This window comes from Triturus cristatus, chromosome 1_2, assembly GCF_964204655.1.
Source record: "Triturus cristatus chromosome 1_2, aTriCri1.1, whole genome shotgun sequence".
Taxonomy (NCBI): Eukaryota; Metazoa; Chordata; class Amphibia; order Caudata; family Salamandridae; genus Triturus; species Triturus cristatus.
The window spans coordinates 351,784,155-351,805,552 of record NC_140580.1 but is presented as its reverse complement, the minus strand read 5'-3'; the positions used below and the strand labels follow the sequence as shown (position 1 = coordinate 351,805,552).

The 21,398-nt window shown below is 40.4% G+C and overlaps 1 protein-coding gene across 1 annotated transcript in view; it reads right to left on the bottom strand.

Annotated features, from left to right (window-relative positions):
- LOC146867312 (uncharacterized) overlaps nt 1-21,398 on the bottom strand; it is a 143,473-nt gene that overhangs the window by 62,712 nt on the left and 59,363 nt on the right. The window contains exon 4 of the mRNA XM_085620890.1: nt 12,411-12,587. Coding sequence (XP_085477016.1) covers nt 12,411-12,587 — 177 coding nt within the window. The remainder of the gene's footprint in view (nt 1-12,410; nt 12,588-21,398) is intronic.

The window sequence follows — 21,398 nt, the reverse complement described above, 5'->3', positions numbered from 1 at the left end:
CCTGCTTGATGTGTGCTGTCCGTACCTCTTCTCAATAAAGGTTTCAAGGTTGAACCTTCCGCAGCTGCCCGAGTGCGTCCCAATTGTGTGGCAACCTTAGAGCGTGATGTATTTGCGGCAGCCCAGCCGTAGGCAGTGCACCACCCCACTAACATTGGGGGCCACGGGGATGGTATTTACCTACCTCATTGTGGGGCATCTGCGTCCGGATTAAGGACAGAGTCACATGTGGGGGCCCATTCAGAGCCTAAAAACATTTTATTCATGCAGTAAGATGGCGCATCCATTTACGGACTTTAAAGTTGGCACTCCAATTCCCACAATGCAGCAGAACACTGTCCCATTTGGGCTGCCCATGAAGGGCGTGGCATCGAGCATATAAGGATGTGGGGGAGTGCCGGTCCGCCACTTTCGTCTCAAAGCCTCTGATGAAGAAATACTTCGAAACGCGTAAGGCACGATGATTGACTGCAATGATGTTTCCTGCTTGATGTGTGCTGTCCGTACCTCTTTTCAATAAAGGTTTCAAGGTTGAACCTTCCGCAGCTGCCCGAGTGCGTCCCAATTGTGTGGCAACCTTAGAGCGTGATGTATTTGTGGCAGCCCAGTCGTAGGGAGTGCACCACCCCACTAACATTGGGGGCTTCGGGGATGGTATTTACCTACCTCATTGTGGGGCATCTGCGTCTGGATTAAGGACAGAGTCACATGTGGGGGCCCATTCAGAGCCTAAAAACATTTTATTCATGCAGTAAGATGGCGCATCCATTTACGGATTTTAAAGTTGGCACTCCAATTTCCACAATGCAGCAGAACACTGTCCCATTTGGGCTGCCCATGAAGGGCGTGGCATCGAGCATATAAGGATGTGGGGGAGTGCCGGTCCGCCACTTTCGTCTCAAAGACTCTGATGAAGAAATACTTCGAAACGCGTAAGGCACGATGATTGACTGCAATGATGTTTCCTGCTTGATGTGTGCTGTCCGTACCTCTTCTCAATAAAGATTTCAAGGTTGAACCTTCCGCAGCTGCCCGAGTGCGTCCCAATTGTGTGGCAACCTTAGAGCGTGATGTATTTGCGGCAGCCCAGCCGTAGGGAGTGCACCACCCCACTTACATTGGGGGCCACGGGGATGGTATTTACCTACCTCATTGTGGGGCATCTGCGTCTGGATTAAGGACAGAGTCACATGTGGGGGCCCATTCAGTGCCTAAAAACATTTTATTCATGCAGTAAGATGGCGCATCCATTTACGGATTTTAAAGTTGGCACTCCAATTCCCACAATGCAGCAGAACACTATCCCATTTGGGCTGCCCATAAAGGGCGTGGCATCGAGCATATAAGGATGTGGGGGAGTGCCGGTCCGCCACTTGCGTCTCAAAGCCTCTGATGAAGAAATACTTCGAAACGCATAAGGCACGATGATTGACTGCAATGATGTTTCCTGCTTGATGTGTGCTGTCCGTACCTCTTCTCAATAAAGGTTTCAAGGTTGAACCTTCCGCAGCTGCCCGAGTGCGTCCCAATTGTGTGGCAACCTTAGAGCGTGATGTATTTGCGGCAGCCCAGCCGTAGGGAGTGCACCACCCCACTAACATTGGGGGCCACGGGGATGGTATTTACCTACCTCATTGTGGGGCATCTGCGTCTGGATTAAGGACAGAGTCACATGTGGGGGCCCATTCAGAGCCTAAAAACATTTTATTCATGCAGTAAGATGGCGCATCCATTTACGGATTTTAAAGTTGGCACTCCAATTCCCACAATGCAGCAGAACACTGTCCCATTTGGGCTGCCCATGAAGGGCGTGGCATCGAGCATATAAGGATGTGGGGGAGTGCCGGTCCGCCACTTTCGTCTCAAAGCCTCTGATGAAAAAATACTTCGAAACGCGTAAGGCACGATGATTGACTGCAATGATGTTTCCTGCTTGATGTGTGCTGTCCGTACCTCTTCTCAATAAAGGTTTCAAGGTTGAACCTTCCGCAGCTGCCCGAGTGCGTCCCAATTGTGTGGCAACCTTAGAGCGTGATGTATTTGCGGTAGCCCAGCCGTAGGGAGTGCACCACCCCACTAACACTGGGGGCCACGGGGATGGTATTTACCTACCTCATTGTGGGGCATCTGCATCTGGATTAAGGACAGAGTCACATGTGGGGGCCCATTCAGAGCCTAAAAACATTTTATTCATGCAGTAAGATGGCGCATCCATTTACGGATTTTAAAGTTGGCACTCCAATTCCCACAATGCAGCAGAACACTGTCCCATTTGGGCTGCCCATGAAGGGCGTGGCATCGAGCATATAAGGATGTGGGGGAGTGCCGGTCCGCCACTTTCGTCTCAAAGCCTCTGATGAAGAAATACTTCGAAACGCGTAAGGCACGATGATTGACTGCAATGATGTTTCCTGCTTGATGTGTGCTGTCCGTACCTCTTCTCAATAAAGGTTTCAAGGTTGAACCTTCCGCAGCTGCCCGAGTGCGTCCCAATTGTGTGGCAACCTTAGAGCGTGATGTATTTGTGGCAGCCCAGTCGTAGGGAGTGCACCACCCCACTAACATTGGGGGCCACGGGGATGGTATTTACCTACCTCATTGTGGGGCATCTGCGTCTGGATTAAGGACAGAGTCACATGTGGGGGCCCATTCAGAGCCTAAAAACATTTTATTCATGCAGTAAGATGGCGCATCCATTTACGGATTTTAAAGTTGGCACTCCAATTTCCACAATGCAGCAGAACACTGTCCCATTTGGGCTGCCCATGAAGGGCGTGGCATCGAGCATATAAGGATGTGGGGGAGTGCCGGTCCGCCACTTTCGTCTCAAAGCCTCTGATGAAGAAATACTTCGAAACGCGTAAGGCACGATGATTGACTGCAATGATGTTTCCTGCTTGATGTGTGCTGTCCGTACCTCTTCTCAATAAAGATTTCAAGGTTGAACCTTCCGCAGCTGCCCGAGTGCGTCCCAATTGTGTGGCAACCTTAGAGCGTGATGTATTTGCGGCAGCCCAGCCGTAGGGAGTGCACCACCCCACTTACATTGGGGGCCACGGGGATGGTATTTACCTACCTCATTGTGGGGCATCTGCGTCTGGATTAAGGACAGAGTCACATGTGGGGGCCCATTCAGTGCCTAAAAACATTTTATTCATGCAGTAAGATGGCGCATCCATTTACGGATTTTAAAGTTGGCACTCCAATTCCCACAATGCAGCAGAACACTGTCCCATTTGGGCTGCCCATAAAGGGCGTGGCATCGAGCATATAAGCATGTGGGGGAGTGCCGGTCCGCCACTTGCGTCTCAAAGCCTCTGATGAAGAAATACTTCGAAACGCATAAGGCACGATGATTGACTGCAATGATGTTTCCTGCTTGATGTGTGCTGTCCGTACCTCTTCTCAATAAAGGTTTCAAGGTTGAACCTTCCGCAGCTGCCCGAGTGCGTCCCAATTGTGTGGCAACCTTAGAGCGTGATGTATTTGCGGCAGCCCAGCCGTAGGGAGTGCACAACCCCACTAACATTGGGGGCCACGGGGATGGTATTTACCTACCTCATTGTGGGGCATATGTATCTGGATTAAGGACAGAGTCACATGTGGGGGCCCATTCAGAGCCTAAAAACATTTTATTCATGCAGTAAGATGGCGCATCCATTTACGGATTTTAAAGTTGGCACTCCAATTCCCACAATGCAGCAGAACACTGTCCCATTTGGACTGCCCATGAAGGGCGTGGCATTGAGCATATAAGGATGTGGGGGAATGCCGGTCCGCCACTTTCGTCTCAAAGCCTCTGATGAAGAAATACTTCGAAACGTGTAAGGCACGATGATTGACTGCAATGATGTTTCCTGCTTGATGTGTGCTGTCCGTACCTCTTCTCAATAAAGGTTTCAAGGTTGAACCTTCCGCAGCTGCCCGAGTGCGTCCCAATTGTGTGGCAACCTTAGAGCGTGATGTATTTGCGGCAGCCCAGCCGTAGGGAGTGCACCACCCCACTAACATTGGGGGCCACGGGGATGGTATTTACCTACCTCATTGTGGGGCATCTGCGTCTGGATTAAGGACAGAGTCACATGTGGGGGCCCATTCAGAGCCTAAAAACATTTTATTCATGCAGTAAGATGGCGCATCCATTTACGGATTTTAAAGTTGGCACTCCAATTCCCACAATGCAGCAGAACACTGTCCCATTTGGGCTGCCCATGAAGGGCGTGGCATCGAGCATATAAGGATGTGGGGGAGTGCCGGTCCGCCACTTTCGTCTCAAAGCCTCTGATGAAGAAATACTTCGAAACGCGTAAGGCACGATGATTGACTGCAATGATGTTTCCTGCTTGATGTGTGCTGTCCGTACCTCTTCTCAATAAAGGTTTCAAGGTTGAACCTTCCGCAGCTGCCCGAGTGCGTCCCAATTGTGTGGCAACCTTAGAGCGTGATGTATTTGCGGTAGCCCAGCCGTAGGGAGTGCACCACCCCACTAACACTGGGGGCCACGGGGATGGTATTTACCTACCTCATTGTGGGGCATCTGCATCTGGATTAAGGACAGAGTCACATGTGGGGGCCCATTCAGAGCCTAAAAACATTTTATTCATGCAGTAAGATGGCGCATCCATTTACGGATTTTAAAGTTGGCACTCCAATTCCCACAATGCAGCAGAACACTGTCCCATTTGGGCTGCCCATGAAGGGCGTGGCATCGAGCATATAAGGATGTGGGGGAGTGCCGGTCCGCCACTTTCGTCTCAAAGCCTCTGATGAAGAAATACTTCGAAACGCGTAAGGCACGATGATTGACTGCAATGATGTTTCCTGCTTGATGTGTGCTGTCCGTACCTCTTCTCAATAAAGGTTTCAAGGTTGAACCTTCCGCAGCTGCCCGAGTGCGGCCCAATTGTTTCGCAACCTTAGAGCGTGATATATATACATATATATATATATGTTAGAGCTCCCACAACCTCCGAGCGGCGAAGAAGGAGAGACGGACCACAAGACTCTTCAGGCAAGGTGTTTATTCGACCATTTTTCTCAGCATAACATGACGCGTTTCGGGCTCGAGAGCCCTTGTTCACATACGGAGTAAAGTCACACTGACTATTTTTAAAGTGCTGCATAGTGTACACCCACATCCTGATCACGTGATAATAGACCAGGAAAACAGACTTCGTTAGTATAGTGAAAAAACATCTATATCAAATTGCATGATGGTTTGTAAAAACCGAAATCATCAATATATATATACACACACATATATATACTTGAAGATGGAGGATCACAGGAAAACAACAGCCAGCCAGGGCAAAAATCTAGATACCAAAGGATACAATGAGACACAAAGAAATAAAATGTCTAAGAAAGAAGTGACTCAAACAGATAGATTCACCAAAGAACAAAAATATATTTCCACTACAACGTTTCAGCTTCCGCCTTCCTCAGGTAGTACAAGATGGTTTGCTCTGTGGCTGCACAGATGACAGCTGAATTTTCAAAAAGCATCATGAGTGAAGATTCCATTTGGAATGTGGAATCAATGCAGTCCTGAGAGCTCTTGAGATATGCAGTAATCAGGTTGTGTTGTCAGTAATGTTCAGTCCATCTGGATGCAGTGATTTTAAACGGTACATCCAGACGTTTTCCCTGGAGTCCAGTAGTTCTTCCTTTGAAACATGTTCCACAGGGAAAATCTTCAAATCTGATAGTGAATGATCCACAAGGTTGAAATGATTGGCTACAGGCTGGTCAATTTTCTTATTAATTATTGCAGATTTGTGGTTCCTGAATCGTGTATGGAGGTCATTCACTGCTTGACCTACATGTTGTTTTTTACAGCTTTGCCGTTGGCACAGAATCACATAAATAATGCATGTTGAGCGACATGTAAGATGCTGCCTTATTGCATAGGTCCTTCTTGTAACAGAACTAGTTACAGATGATGTTTGTAAAATATATTCACACGTGATGCACCTTTCAGAGTCACAGCAATGAACCCCTGCATTTGTTACAGCTTGCTTGAGTTCAGCTCTCACAATAAGAGATCATAAATTTGGAGCTCTGCGGTAAGCAATGACTGGTGGTTTTGGAAAAACCTTTTGCAATTTTTCACAAGTGGACAGTAAGGGAAATGTTTTTTGCATTATATTTCTGTAGTGAGGAGCTGATGGATGATAGTCAACTACAAATGGAGTTCTGTCACTTTTGTGTCTGCCGTTGGTATTCCAAATAAGTACTTCTCTAGGTAACTGCAAAGACTTGTCAATTTGTTGCTGTATGATATGCAGAGGATAGCCTCGCCTTTTAAATAATGTAGCAAGCTCCTGTAGTTGGTCTTTACAGGTTACCTCATTGCTGCAAATGCGTCTTATTCTGAATGCTTGGCTGAAGATGATGCTCAGTTTAGTGTGGTGTGGGTGACATGAAGTCCAGTTTAGATACAAATGAGCATCTGTAGGCTTGTGGTACAGATCAGTTGTAATTGTGTGTTCATGAATGGTGAGTCCAGTACAAACAACAATGATCCTCATATAGTTAGGATAATGATTAGATAAATATAGTTCAGAATCGATACTATATTCTGGAAGTCCAGCCGGACAACCGATTTAATTTTTCAATACAAAAATATATGCACACATATAGGAACAAAGTACTTGTGGGACACAGTCCTGTATCCGATTGGAACAATAACATTACAAAACAAACAAAGGCATTTCAGGCAAGACAAAAGGAGCTTTTTACATTATCCAATGTTGTAAGCTTTTTCAAAACAGCTAATGCACTTTTTTAACACAATGGATTAACATGCATGCTATTTTAGAAGGGGTCGACGACGTTTCGATCCTGTCAGAGGAGTACCAGGATCATCATCAGGACATTAATGTGTACATGCCTGATTGTAAACGAAATTGCCTGTGGGGAAACAACCAGGGGTGATATAGAGAGGGGGAAAAAAAATTTGAGGAAAAAATGAAAGAGAAGATTTAGGGCGGTCCACTCATGGCATGTTGAACAAGATTAAATCGCGCAGAGGATGCAGGTGTAGTACCAAGAATGCATGCGGGTGTGTAGGCATGCGTTGGGCACAAGAGTCAAGTACTAATGGATAAGTGGCGGGCGCAAAAAAGCCGTATAAGTGGTGAGTAACAAGAGAGATAACCGTTCACGGTGGCTTGCTAACTAATGAAGAGTAGGAGCGGAAAGGGACCGCGTGATGTGAGGACATGCGTCTGCAGTTGTCGTGTACTAGAAGGAGGCGAGGTGCGTGATGAGGAACTATGAACGGAGGCAACCAGGCTAGGTGGAAGGGCAGCATCAGGCGGTGGAGGAGGAACCCTTACACGGTGGTAGTGATGGCGCTGTGAAGCAACCAGTCACGGAGTGGAACGATAACGAGCGGAATGTTTAGGGGGTGGATGTGAAGAGCGCGTAGCTACAGTGAGCAATGGTCTCACCTGGAGTCGAGAGAATACTCGAGCCATCGAGTGACGAGGGCAACAACGGTAATCAGGTGCAGTGAAGGTTCACTGGGGAGGACAAGGTGCCGTATTAGGAGAGTGGATGGTGAGTGTAATGGTGAACATCGGCGGAAGGATAAATAATTACTTAGTGTGAGCTAGAAGGCGAATGCATGATCCGGCCGGAGCCAAGGGCAACAATGTTCGCCAGGTAAAGTGAAGGTACACTAAAACGGAGAAATTGGCGCGTTAAGTGAGTAGTGAGGTGTGGTGAACAGAGCAGGATAAGGGGGAGCAATATTTACCTAGATAGAAGTATGGGTTATCCAAAAGTTAATGGTCCAAACGATGCTTCGAGTTGTAGAGGCGGCGTGACAATGCACTAGGGGAAAAGGCACGGTATGAGCACGGTGCTGGTGTGTGAACGCGGAACAAGAAAAGAAAAGGTAGTGAATTGCGCTTACCGGGATCCAGCCAGGTCCTTAGGTTACGGTGAACCGAGTGATGGAGTGAGGCGCATTGAGCGTGAATAAATACTGAGGAGGTGTGTTGGGGACTAGAGCGGGGGAGAGCGGCGCCATCTTAGAAGAGAAAATGGAAAGGGAAGATAGACTGGGAAAGTATGTGGAGGGGATAAGAGAGAAGGAACAGACCAAGCAAATCTACGAGGGACAATGCCGACCTACTTATGCTACAAATAGGCAAGTAGTGACGTAGGGAGCAACGCGCAATAATTTGGTACAGTTTACAAACAAGCATAATTACGTGTTGTGACCAGTTCGATTGGAATATGAGAGTAAAAATGGCAACGAGCGAAGTAGTTTTATAACAGGGTAATATGAGAACCAGAAGTAGGGAAAAACATGATGCCAATAAAACAGCAATAAGGAAGTGAGAGAGGAATTAGCAACTAACCACAGTACATACCGGAAAATACCGTAAATGTAATTATGCACATAATTGTCCAGTGAAGGAAAACAAATCAGTTGCGCACTAAGGGTTATAAAGGGAAGTAAACAGAAAAGCAAAGTGATACACGGAGGTATAAGGATAAAAACCAACCGATAAACAACAAACAATAAAAAGTGAAATAGAAATGGTATTAAAATGAAAGTTCATGGTATCAGATGAGGTTAGTCCAATCCTCGCTGCGATTCAGGCCTTGCCTGATGCTGTCAGTGCAAATGATCATTTTGAGTTCTTCTTTGTTCAGGATTTTAGCAATGTCGCCACCTCTTGGCGGCTGTTTGATGCATTTGAGCACTGTCCATTTAATGTCATCATCTTTGTGCCCCATGTCAATGAAATGTTCAACAAGGGGGGCATTTGGGGTTTTACAACGCACTCTGCTTCTGTGTTGGCCAATGCGCAATTTCACCTTCTGTGTTGTCTGGCCGATGTAGATCTTGTTGCATGGGCAAGAGATTAACAGCGCTTACCTAGAACAGCGCTTACCTCTGCTCTACTACGGAATTGTTACTTTCGTTGACACAGTAGCACATCCCTCTACTCTGCCCTTCTAACATGCATTCATTAACTGTTTCCTCCCGGAATATTCCTAAGAGCTTCACAATTAACTAAATGCCCATACATTCACGCACTTTCACACCAGAAAATGTAGCACATTTACACAGAATCCTGTCTTTCCCGAGAACAGCGAACAATTTGTCCTGCTACAGAATTATAACATATGTTAACCAAGCAGCGCTTACCTCTGCTCAGTCCTTCAAACAAGCTCAGAGAATACCTATTACCTTCCCAGTGATAAGCGTTAACGGCAATCCCAAAAGGATCCCTGATACCTAAGACCAGAACTTCACAGATAACCTTCGCAACCATACACACTTCTCTTATACAGAAAATATGTCTCTAGTAGTAACACACGACGATGTCACTGAATCGAACCCAGACAATGCGACGCGCAACTTCAATTGTCACACGCTTTTCCCTGCATTCGTACAGGGCCAACAATCCCGTCTTTCCCAAGAGCAGCACTCACTTCCCTTTGCCCTACTACGGAACTGTCACCGACTCCCTACGTCCCAGAAGCCGTACACACTACATATAACTCAATATGACTTCAACATTTAGTGTTAGTACATGTATCAACATCAATCAATAAATCCAAAACCCTATATACAAGCAATCTATAAGATCAAGACAATAATCAAAACCATCATACTGCTACCAGGAAACTGCTGCAGATCAAAGCTTATAAATTCCCCCTACTTCCACGGACAGAGTAATTTCACAGTCATGCGCACATACACTCATCATACGCTGGTGGGGCCCATTACACCAACATTCATTCTATTACTCTATCCACACTGAATATAATCAATCTGCACCTATTTTGAGGTCAATGCAACCAAATTGAATGATCTTGAGTCTTGATATAAACGATATAAACAATTAAACACATCTGAGATCTCAATAATATGACAAAGAAATAACCACCCGACACTGTAATTCAAACAGGAATTATTTTATCTAAATTAATTCATATGAAAGCCATTTAATTGCAAAATCATTATTCTCATATTTACCTATTCTGGCTAAATGTCGTACTCTAAGTCAGGACAGGTCTCTCAGCAAAGAATTAAAGTCTCTCAAGCTGTCATGTAGAGTCACCGTCCTCTCAGTCAGCATCGATCCTCTTGAGCATAAGTTCAGGAAGAAGTGGCCTTAGACCCTCTCTAGTCTAGTAATATTTATACTAAAATTTACATACTAAAAGTTACAAACAAATTCTAAAACGTCCGTTAAGCAGGAAAGGATGTCAGCTTGCAACATTAGAAAAATCTCCGCTCTCGGATATCTCGAAATTCAAAACAAGGAAATAGGAAGTCCAAAACTAATTTGTAACATCCATGGATGCCCTTCTCCGAAATTGTATCACTCGCAGTGAAGCCACCACAAGTTTATCAAAATGTTCATTTGTGACAAATGTTCTCTACCAAGGATAACTGGCGGTCATCCCAGAGTTGTCATCTTTTTTCATAACTTTTAGTTCAGGCAGAGGCCGAGGTCACAATCAGCGAGGCCTCTCTTCATATTTCATCTACTCAAATGCAGGCTGTAGATGTCGGCCATTTTCTTAGCAGGCCATAATGGACAACTTAATTAAAAGGAAACACAAAACAACGTTTCTACATTGTATTGATTATACAGTGTTAATTCCCACTAATACCCTTATGTGTATGTATTTATCTAGCCATTTGCGACATAAAAAAGCATTAAAGCATATTATTTAAAAGCGCAATCACATAACAAATATCACATAAGCCACACTTATTTAATTAATTTGCTCACCAACTTAGTTCACTTATTAATTTAGCCATGCAATTGCATTCCCACGTATAATTCTTTCATTAGTAAGGTTGGTTAATAATAAAACTCAACAAAACTTAGTACTTAACAATTAATCATTAGTAATTTTAATTATGACATACAAAAATATAAACTGATGTTTGGGTTTAAGTAGAAAACCCTGCTCCAGCACTGGTATCACTGGGACTTAAAATATTCTTAAGTGTTGGTGCTTTTTTGATAACCATTTTTGGTTTGTTACCTAAGAGTTCTGAAATGTCTTTATCTGAAGTTAATATGTCCCAATGTTTACAAAGAGATCTGAATACCCTATTGTTCCCTTCACTATACGTGGTGATATATCTGATCACTTCTTTTTTATCCTCTTTAAGTCTAGGTCTATCATTCAGTAATTCATCTCTTGTCACTTTATGAGCTCTAATTCTAGCTTTGTCAACAATTCTATTCCCATATCCTCTCCTGAGAAATCTTTCTGTTATATCTTGACTTATGCTTTGGTATTCTTTATCCTCACTGCAGTTTCTTTTGGCTCTTAGAAATTCCCCATATGGAATATTATCAATCTGCCTGTCCTGATTTAGCATGTAATATCGAATTCGTCGATGTAAGTTTCCGAAAAAGCCTTGACTCTATGTGTCCATGTGCGACATACATTTCCACATCCAAAAAAACATTTTTTTCCCTATTATATTCAAGAGTGAGGGTTATGTTATAGTTATTGGTATTTAGATGATTATGAAAAAGTTTCAGTTTACCTTCACTCCCCTTCCAAATCATAAATACATCGTCTATGTATCTACCCCAGTAGAGAATATTTTCATCATAAATTTCACCATGTTTTCATGCATGTTCTCTTTCATAATGTCCCATAAATAAATTAGCGTATGATGGTGCGAATTTCACCCCCATAGCTGTTCCTGTTTTCTGATTAAACAAATCATCTCTATAGTAGAAGAAGTTGTTAGTGAGGACTAGGTTTAAAAGGTCTAGTATCATGTTTGAATGTTGTAGATAACTGGCTGACTTAGTGTTTAAAAAATATTTAACGGCTTCAATTCCTTTTTCATGCTTGATGCTAGTATAAAGACTATTAACATCCATAGTTACTAGAATCATTCTTTTCTCCCAATTGATATTTCCCATTTGTCGCCAAAAATCCTTTGTGTCTTTGATGTATGAAACAAGTGTTTTAACAAATGGTGTCAGAAACATATCAATATATTCTGATATGTGTTCTGTCATGCTGCCAATACCTGATATAATTGGCCATCCCGGTGGTGTTTTCCCACCTTTGTGTATTTTTTGGGAGAAAATAAATTATAGGAGTTTTCGCTTTATCCACCAGTAAATAATTATATTCATCCAAGTCTAACAGTTTTTTGTCAAAGTAAGCCTTGAGTGTATTCTTAATAATCTCTTTTGAATTCGTTATCTGAGATGAGTTGGCTTTACCATAGCTCTCACGATCTCTCAGTTGTTTCAATGCTTCATTATGATAATCATTGTGGTTTAAAACCACTACATTCCCCCCTTTATCCCCTTGTCTGATAACAATATTTTTGTCATTACTCAAGTTTTGCAATGCTTGAAATTCATCTTTATTTAGATTAAACTTGCACTTACTTGATATATCTTTATCAAAATCTTTCATGACAAGATTGGTGAATACATCAATCACATTCTCTCCTTTCATAGGAGGTACAAACTTTGATTTAGGCTTTAATTTACTTGGTACACAATAGTCAGTTACAATGTCTAAGTCTAATGCAATGTCTTCTATATCACAGTTAGTTTCATCATCTAAATTAACAAGACATCCAATGTCATTGAGTTCTTTTATGGACATTTGACTAATATTTTCCTCTATACATACAGTTTGTTTCAAATCTGGTCTATTCAGAAAATATGTCTTCAGTTTCAACGTACGTGCAAATCTATTTACATCAACTTTAGCTTTCAAGTCATCCCATTTGTAAGAAGGTGCAAAACTTAAACCCTTGTTAAGAACACTTTTTTCTACTTCTGTCAAAGTTTTGTTAGACAGATTGACTATCAAATTTTCTACTTCCTCTTTACTATCTCTCTCTGTAATTGCAACCTGGTTCTTACTCCGTCCCTGTTTCTGTCTGCTACGGAAGGCCCTAGTCCCCCCTCTTTTACTGCCTCTCCTTCTCTCATTTCCTGCTATCGATCTCTCCCTCCTGTTTGAAATTGTACTCTCCGCATCCTTTTGAGTTCCCTTAAAAAAGAAGAGGTTCTTGCTCCAGCTCCTGATTCTTCTCTATTAGATCGCTCCAGATCTGATTCACTGCTACTTAAGCCAGTGCTTGAAGTATCACTAGGAATTGTATTCCTCACCGTTCCTTTTGTAGAGTTTCTATTGCCTCTCTCGTCATTTCGTATAGAGCCATTAAATTTTCTAGCATACGTGTAGACTCTGCCATATTTATAATCTCTTTCATCTCTAGAAAATTTCACCCTCTTTTTTCTTTTAGTTCCACTTGATCTCATAATTTTTCACTGTATTATCTGGACAGTTGAGATTATCTATTTCTTTCTTAGTATCTTCAATTTCAGCTAATAGCACTTTTCCCTCATCTTCTGCACATTCTATAAGCATAATCATAAGTTCTTTGGGTGTTGTTTTTAATCTTTCTTCCCATTTTTCTGCCTTTTGCTCATCAAGATCTTAAACAGCCGGAAAGATGCAAATCCTAAGGCCTCTAGGTGTCCTATCTGCATCTAAGTATTTTCTAAGAGTCATGGCATCCCACCATTTAGCAGATTCTTTTTTCTATAGTCTTTCTAATTTATTAAAAAGGTCTTTAAGTCTTTTTTTATTTTCTTTAGCAACCCCATTTCCTGTATAGAGGAAAATATTAGTCAAATGTCCATAAAAGAACTCAATGACATTGGATGTCTTATTAATCTAGATGATGAAACTAACTGTGATATAGAAGACATTGCATTAGACTTAGACATTGTAACTGACTATAGTGTACCAAGTAAATTAAAGCCTAAATCAAAGTTTGTACCTCCTATGAAAGGAGAGAATGTGATTGCTGTATTCACCAATCTTGCCATGAAAGATTTTGATAAAGATATATCAAGTAAGTGCAAGTTTAATCTAAATAAAGATGAATTTCAAGCATTGCAAAACTTGAGTGATGACAAAAATATTATTATCAGACAAGCGGATAAAGGGGGGAATGTAGTGGTTTTAAACCACAATGATTATCATAATTAAGCATTGAAACAACTGAGAGATCGTGAGAGCTATGGTAAAGCCAACTCATCCCAGATAACGAATTCAAAAGAGATTATTAAGAATACACTCAAGGCTTACTTTGACAAAAAACTGTTAGACTTGGATGAATATAATTATTTACTGGTGGATAAAGCGAAAACTCCTATAATTTATTTTCTCCCAAAAATACACAAAGGTGGGAAAACACCACCGGGACGGCCAATTATATCAGGTATTGGCAGCATGACAGAACACATATCAGAATATATTGATATGTTTCTGACACCATTTGTTAAAACACTTGTTTCATACATCAAAGACACAAAGGATTTTTTGCGACAAATGGGAAATTTCAATTGGGAGAAAGGAATGATTCTAGTAACTATGGATGTTAATAGTCTTTATACTAGCATCAAGCATGAAAAAGGAATTGAAGCCGTTAAATATTTTTTATACACTAAGTCAGTCAGTTATCTACAACATTCAAACATGATACTAGACCTTTTAAACCTAGTCCTCACTAACAACTTCTTCTACTATAGAGACGATTTGTTTCATCAGAAAACAGGAACAGCTATGGGGGCGAAATTCGCACCATCATACGCTAATTTATTTATGGGACATTATGAAAGAGAACATGCATGGAAGCTTGGTGAAATTTATGATGAAAATATTATCTACTGGGGTAGATACATAGACGATGTATTTATGATTTGGAAGGGGAGTGAAGATAAACTGAAACTTTTTCATAATCATCTAAATACCAATAACTATAACAGAACCCTCACTCTTGAATATAATATGGAAGAAATAGTTTTTTGGGATATCGAAATGTATGTCGCACATGGATACATAGAGTCAAGGCTTTTTCAGAAACTTACATCGACGAATTCGATATTACATGCCAAATCAGGACATTTAAAAAGGCAGATTGATAATATTCCATATGTGGAATTTCTAAGAGCCAAAAGAAACTGCAGTGAGGATAAAGAATACCAAAGCATAAGTCAAGATATAACAGAAAGGTTTCTCAGGAGAGGTTATGAGATTAGAATTGTTGACAAAGCTAGAATTAGAGCTCAGAAAGTGACATTTTGACATATTAACCTTAGATAAAGAAATTTCAGAACTCTTAGGTAACAAACCAAAAATGGTTTACAAAAAAGCACCAACACTTAAGAATATTTTAAGTCCCAGTGAATCCAGCACATATATTGTGCAGAGTAAAGATAATGAACAACAGATAAGGACCAGAAATACATTAACACCAGGATCCTATAGATGCAATCAATGTATTTGTTGTAAATACGTCATTGACAAAACTCAAATATTTAATGACTATACCAACAGGAACACATATAAAATCAAGTCCTTTATCAACTGCAACACAAGTCACTGTATATACATAATGATTTGTAAATGTGGGAAGATATATGTGGGTTCTTCTATGAGAAAGTTAAAAATTAGGTGGATGGAACATCTTGTAGCAATTAATAATTGTGATCCTAAGTACCCAATGGCAGTACATTTTAAAGAAAAACATAAATTGATTGAATTAGGAGATATTCAATTTATGGGCATAGAACAAGTGAATATTGATAGAAGAGGTGGAGACCTAGAAGCGAAACTAAGATCTAGGGAAACTTATTGGATCAATAGACTACAGGCTGTACAATATGCGTTAAATGTGGATCGCGAAATATACACATTGCTGGGTTAAGTATGACTCTATGTATCTCGCGATAGATAGAACATGAAACAAACTTTCATCTTTACTGGTATTTAACCAGGTTAAGACATATACATAACTCTTACCGATCTTGACCTCTTGTTAAATTATAATATAAGATGGAGACAATTAGGCACAGCGCTCTAATTATAACCTAAGAACTAATAAGATAACTTAAAATTTAGTAGCCAACAATAGATGTGGCTTAAATATTATTACAATTTGCAATTAGGATTAGACACATAATGGAAGTCTGCACTAGAATATATTTGTGATTAAAAGAAGTCTGTATATATCTTGTAGTGCTCTTTAAGAAATCTGATTTAAAGATTGGACCAATAATGTATTTAAATGATATTTCCAAATTATATTGAATACAATACTTATCCGCATACAGCATCGAACATGTAGCTTTCGATGGCACAAGACACAAGAACGAAGAGGCTCTATCAGGAAACTAATCTGGGTTCGATTCCCAATAGAAATGTATAAAAAAATATATGAAAATCTTCTTTTCTATAATCACTTAAACTAAATCTTTCCAACCAGAAAATAAAGCCATTAATATATTTTATTAGTAGGATCTGAAAAACTTCTGTCAAGCTAATAAATTAGTGTTGTGAAGTTTATTGGAATAGAAATGTGTTGATGAAACAGACCCAATCGACAAATAAGATAGCTCACCGCACTAAAACTGATAACTACCAATGAGTAGGTGTTGGGGGTTCGGTTCCAACATGGAGACCAATAATTAAATACCAAAATAATTTTTTTAGTGTTATTTCTTTTAACCGTTCAACTTTCACGAAACACTTAATTTTGACTACAATTTGAATTTACTATCCGGTTCTCTATAAATGATTTCTTTAAATAACATACATAATAAGATGGTTTTGCAATTTTCGATAGAATACAAAGAATGTAGATGACGCTCCGTTTTCCCGCCTAAAAAATCAACACGGTAATTAGGGGAGGAGTATATAAAGCGGAAACAAACAACATTGCGTTACCTGCGATACTTGACGGAGACACTGATAGAAGGACGCTGTTTGCCTAGCGGTAAGAAGTAGACTTTAGTACAAGGATTTTGATCCTATCAGAACCTTTGCAGAACTGCATATTAGTTTCCTGAATATTAGACTTACCTGTAAACTTAGACTGATACTATATTTTCGACTACAAATCCGTTAACCTAGAAATAAGAGGATTGCCTCTATATGAGGATGGATTTTGTGAAGTATCAATGAAGAGAAGTATATTTGATATCGTCTTATGAAGTTCTGCTCTAAAATACAGAAAGGTTTTATGAGTAATTTGAGAATTACCATTATTAAATATAGAAACTATATTGGTAATGAAATCGATCCTTAAACTGGAGTTCTATTGTTAAAAGACCAACAAAAATCAATCCATGGTGTAGAATCAATCTGAGGTATCCTCATGGTAATCTTGAATCTGGGAAAATTATACTAAAATTATACTAATGTTTTGGCCTTGAACTATTTTCAGATCTTATCAAGGAACGCTAGCCAGGAGACTAATCGGGAACGAATATTTATTTTAAGGACCAGTCTAGCATTGTGGAACATACGTAATACTAAGGTGAGACGACACAAAAATTCAATCTAGTAGGAACATTAATAGTGAAAACCTTGTAATGAATAAATAGTCAAATAATTTGGGTCTAAAATAGTACATGTTACTGTAGGAACCTGTGTTAATCAAGGAGAACCAACATCCTTACGGAGGATTTTCTTTAAGAAATATATCAAGAAGTGGGACTGACAACAGATTTGAGGTAAAAAAATGCTCCAGTCCTAATTAAAACTGTAATTTTATAAATTCAATTTTGAACCACTGATGTGGAATTATTGAAAGGCTACATAAACCAAAGATTAAATGTATCATCACTATGCAACCCCTCTTCTCTTCTCTCTGTGTGGAGATTCGATTGATTAATTTGTCTAAATTAATATTTTTAATTTATATACAAAACAGAGTAACCTATACACAATGAAGTTAAGAATGATGTTTTTGGTGTTGAATAAGAAATAAAATGTTTAGACTCATGTAGCTGTAAATTGAGATAAGAATATAATAGCAGTATGTATATGTCTAATCACAATAAGTTGTTTGAACTTTTTCTATGATTTTAAAGTATATCAATGTTTGTTTATATGACAGCCCTGAAGAAGTGAAGTGTGCGCGAAACACGTGTTGGCATTACTGTGATATCTCTTTGTAAACTTAACTTCAAAGAAAATAAGAATAAAACATAGAAGATGAATGAATAAGAAGATGAATCTTTTTTCATTACCAAGACTATGAAGATGTGATGTTCTCAGATTTGTTTGTGTTGATTATATATAAATAACACTGGTGGGGACCAGTGTCTGAGACTGTGGGGCGCCGGGCAATTTACCTGTAACCCTTCTTGTATTGTAATATATATATATATATATATTTGTGTATTTGAGTGACTGAGTGTTGTGAATGGGTGTGTGTGTATGCGTGGGTGTGAGTGTGAATGTGTGACCCCTTTCTGCTAAAATTACTGACCGTCAATGACTCAAGGGATTTTACTAACTTTTTTCACCAGGTTTATGTTACAAAAAAGTGATTCAAACCCGGGACAAAGTGTTGTGCTTGAATATAATTTTCAACACACATCCTGATTTGCATTGGAAAGTTACCTAACATAAAGCAATGTAGAGCTAAGGGCTACTTTGCAGCATGTGTACATTCCATGTGTTTATATAGGCATTCCCATTAGATGTGGGCGAGCCAACAAATTAACAGGGAGAGCCTAACCAGAGCAGAGCCAACGGTCTGGCTTGGATCTTAGAGCCCATGCACAAGCCCTGAAAATATTTGCTATGTCGATAATACAAAAAACATAATGTAAAATATGATAAAGTTTCTTCACAATATCAAAAATGTGTATTTCTTTAAAGTGTGGAAGCTTTGACATAGGCGAAAATGAATGAAAAAGGGTTTTGGTGAAATAAAATATTTTCCCAAGATCACAGAATTTAAGCAGGGAAACCGCAGTATATTCGGGTTTTCTCATCTCATTTTGTACAGATCAGCCAGTAAATTGGTATCTATTTGTCTTTCCTTAAGTTAAGGCTTTACCAATTAGTGTTTTTTTCTATAGTTTTTGAAATATAGTGCAACCTCGACCCAGAGGCATTGGAGCCCTCTATATGAGCACCAGATGTATTACAAAAGATGTTTGTATTGTTTATTGGCATGGGGAGATTAAGTGATTGGCCCAGAATCAAATGATGTTGAGCCTACGCCAAAGATTTGAACCTCGTTCCCAATTCCACAGTCAGCAGCTCTGACCATAATGCCACATCCTGGGTAGAGGGAGGGTGGGAGGCAGTAGTGAAAGCTCGACTCATTATGAGCTTGATATTCCAAAAGGACCTCGAGCAGAGCCAGAGACAGTATTCAAACTCGAGCCTGGCTCGAGCTTTCAGTGGCTCGCCCTCCTCTAATTCCCACACAACCATCCATGGTTTTTGTGCAAACCCGTATTTACTGAATAACAGGTTGAGAGGACTTTTTGCCAAAAATGTATATCTCCTTCAGGCAAATATAGAGAATGAGTCAAGCTTTCTTTTCTCTAATCTTTAGAAACTTTACACATGTACAGCTCTTTACAGCATATATACAGTGGTAAAACTATTAAAGTGTGTTAATGTATAGTTTTTGTATAGAAGAGTGCCCCCCTTCCACTACAAAAACCTATGCTTGACATCACACACATACAAACATGCACACCCATGCACTAAAGTGCAAGGCTGTCTGCATTGGTGGTGCAAGGCAGCCACATGATCACCAGGGCAGAGAGAGACAAAATCGGTGTCATATCTTAGCAGATATGGTGCTGTTCTACTCTCTCCTATTGATGCAGGAAGGCAACTTTGTTTACTGTGCTACATTGTATCAAAATCAAAAAATATGCACCTCAATGTTTAAATGCTTACAGTGCCAACATATTTTTCAGTACGGCACATTCATACTGTACCTAGTGGAAATCTTTATAGGACTGGTAAGAACCTTGGAGTGTCTTTCAAAAAAGACTAAGTCTCTGACACCAAGAAGCGTCAAATGATTGTATGAATTAAAGCCTGTAATGGCTCCAAAGAAGATCTTAGATTGATTTAATAACCAAGCATCACCCACATCTTGTTTTGCATATCTCTTAATTTCTGTGAGCATCTCACAAGCCGGTGACACATTTCTCATTGTTTCAAGCATCTCCGACATACTCGGTGTCTCACACAGCAAGCTTTATGCATCTGGATGATCCCGTCTCTCTCTCTCTCTCACACACACACACACACACACTCTTGTTTTTGAATGCACCTCACATACTAGGCTTTATGTATCCATTTCTTTTACATCAGGTTTTTCACATTTGTAAAGCATCTATCTCCAATACACACACAGTGCATCTCATTTTGTGAGCATCTCATATAGAAGTCCTGTTTCTCTGCAGCTTCAGCTATTCCCTTTGTGACCACTCTACATTCATGGCAGCCATCTTCACTAATTCTTCCAACAGAGAAGACAGCAAAAGTGTGAAGGTTTTTTATTGTGTTTAATATTTTGTGCGATGTTGAATGCATACAGTGCTCCATATCCACCTTCCAGCCACAGGAGAGCAAGCAATACAATTCAACTGTCTGTAGTAGTATCCTCACACCCTCTCCCCCTCCTGTGCAATGCTAAAGCAGATGGCAGCAGAGAGATATGATTGCCCATAAGCACACAGTTTTTCAGTGGGGAGGCTGAGAATAATGTTTCCTGTTTCCACACTGACCACAGCACTGCAGTTATGGTGGAGTAGATTCTGATGAAAATGCCCAGACATTGCCCCCATAGACAAATGCACTGTTGGGAGCCCTGTGAAGATTTTAGGACGAAGCTGGGATTAGAAATCTGATAGTTTTTCGCCTACAACTTACACACAGGACCACATCTAGTGGAGTGGTGCTATTTGCCAATGCCAGTAAATTGCCTACTTGAGGTCTGGTAAAGGGTGTTTTAATAGCATTGTTTCTAAGTGCTTTTAGTCGTTGACAAGCAGATTGTCATGCCTATTCTAGAGGTCTGGGGTGGTAGGTGGTAACTGAATGATGGATACGATAAGAAATTGGGTTTTTGAGTGGGGTGAAAATGCTTCTCAAGCAACAACCACAAACCTTGTCAGGGTAAACCCCAAAAGTCACTAAATTAACCTGTGCTTAACCCTCTGGTAGCTTGGCACAAAAACAGTCATGCTTAATGTAGAGACTGTGTATTAATTATTTATGAAGCCCAAGTCAGCAATAAAGTGAAAACACAACACAAAAAACTCACACTAATTTAGAACGTGGAGTCAAATTTGATAAATAAAATGAGCCCGAAATGACAAAAACCCAATCAGTAGAATTGAAGATATGCAATTTTAAAGGTTTAAGTGAAAATAGCACCAAGAAGCAGAAAGCTCCTATTGGTGGTATCTGGTTGCTAGACTGAGACAAAGTCATACACTCAGGCCGACCACAATGGAGTGCAGGCTGGATACAGGGACCAGCTTAGTCCTGCTGAATATGGGTACCTTCTCAAAGTCATGCGTGCA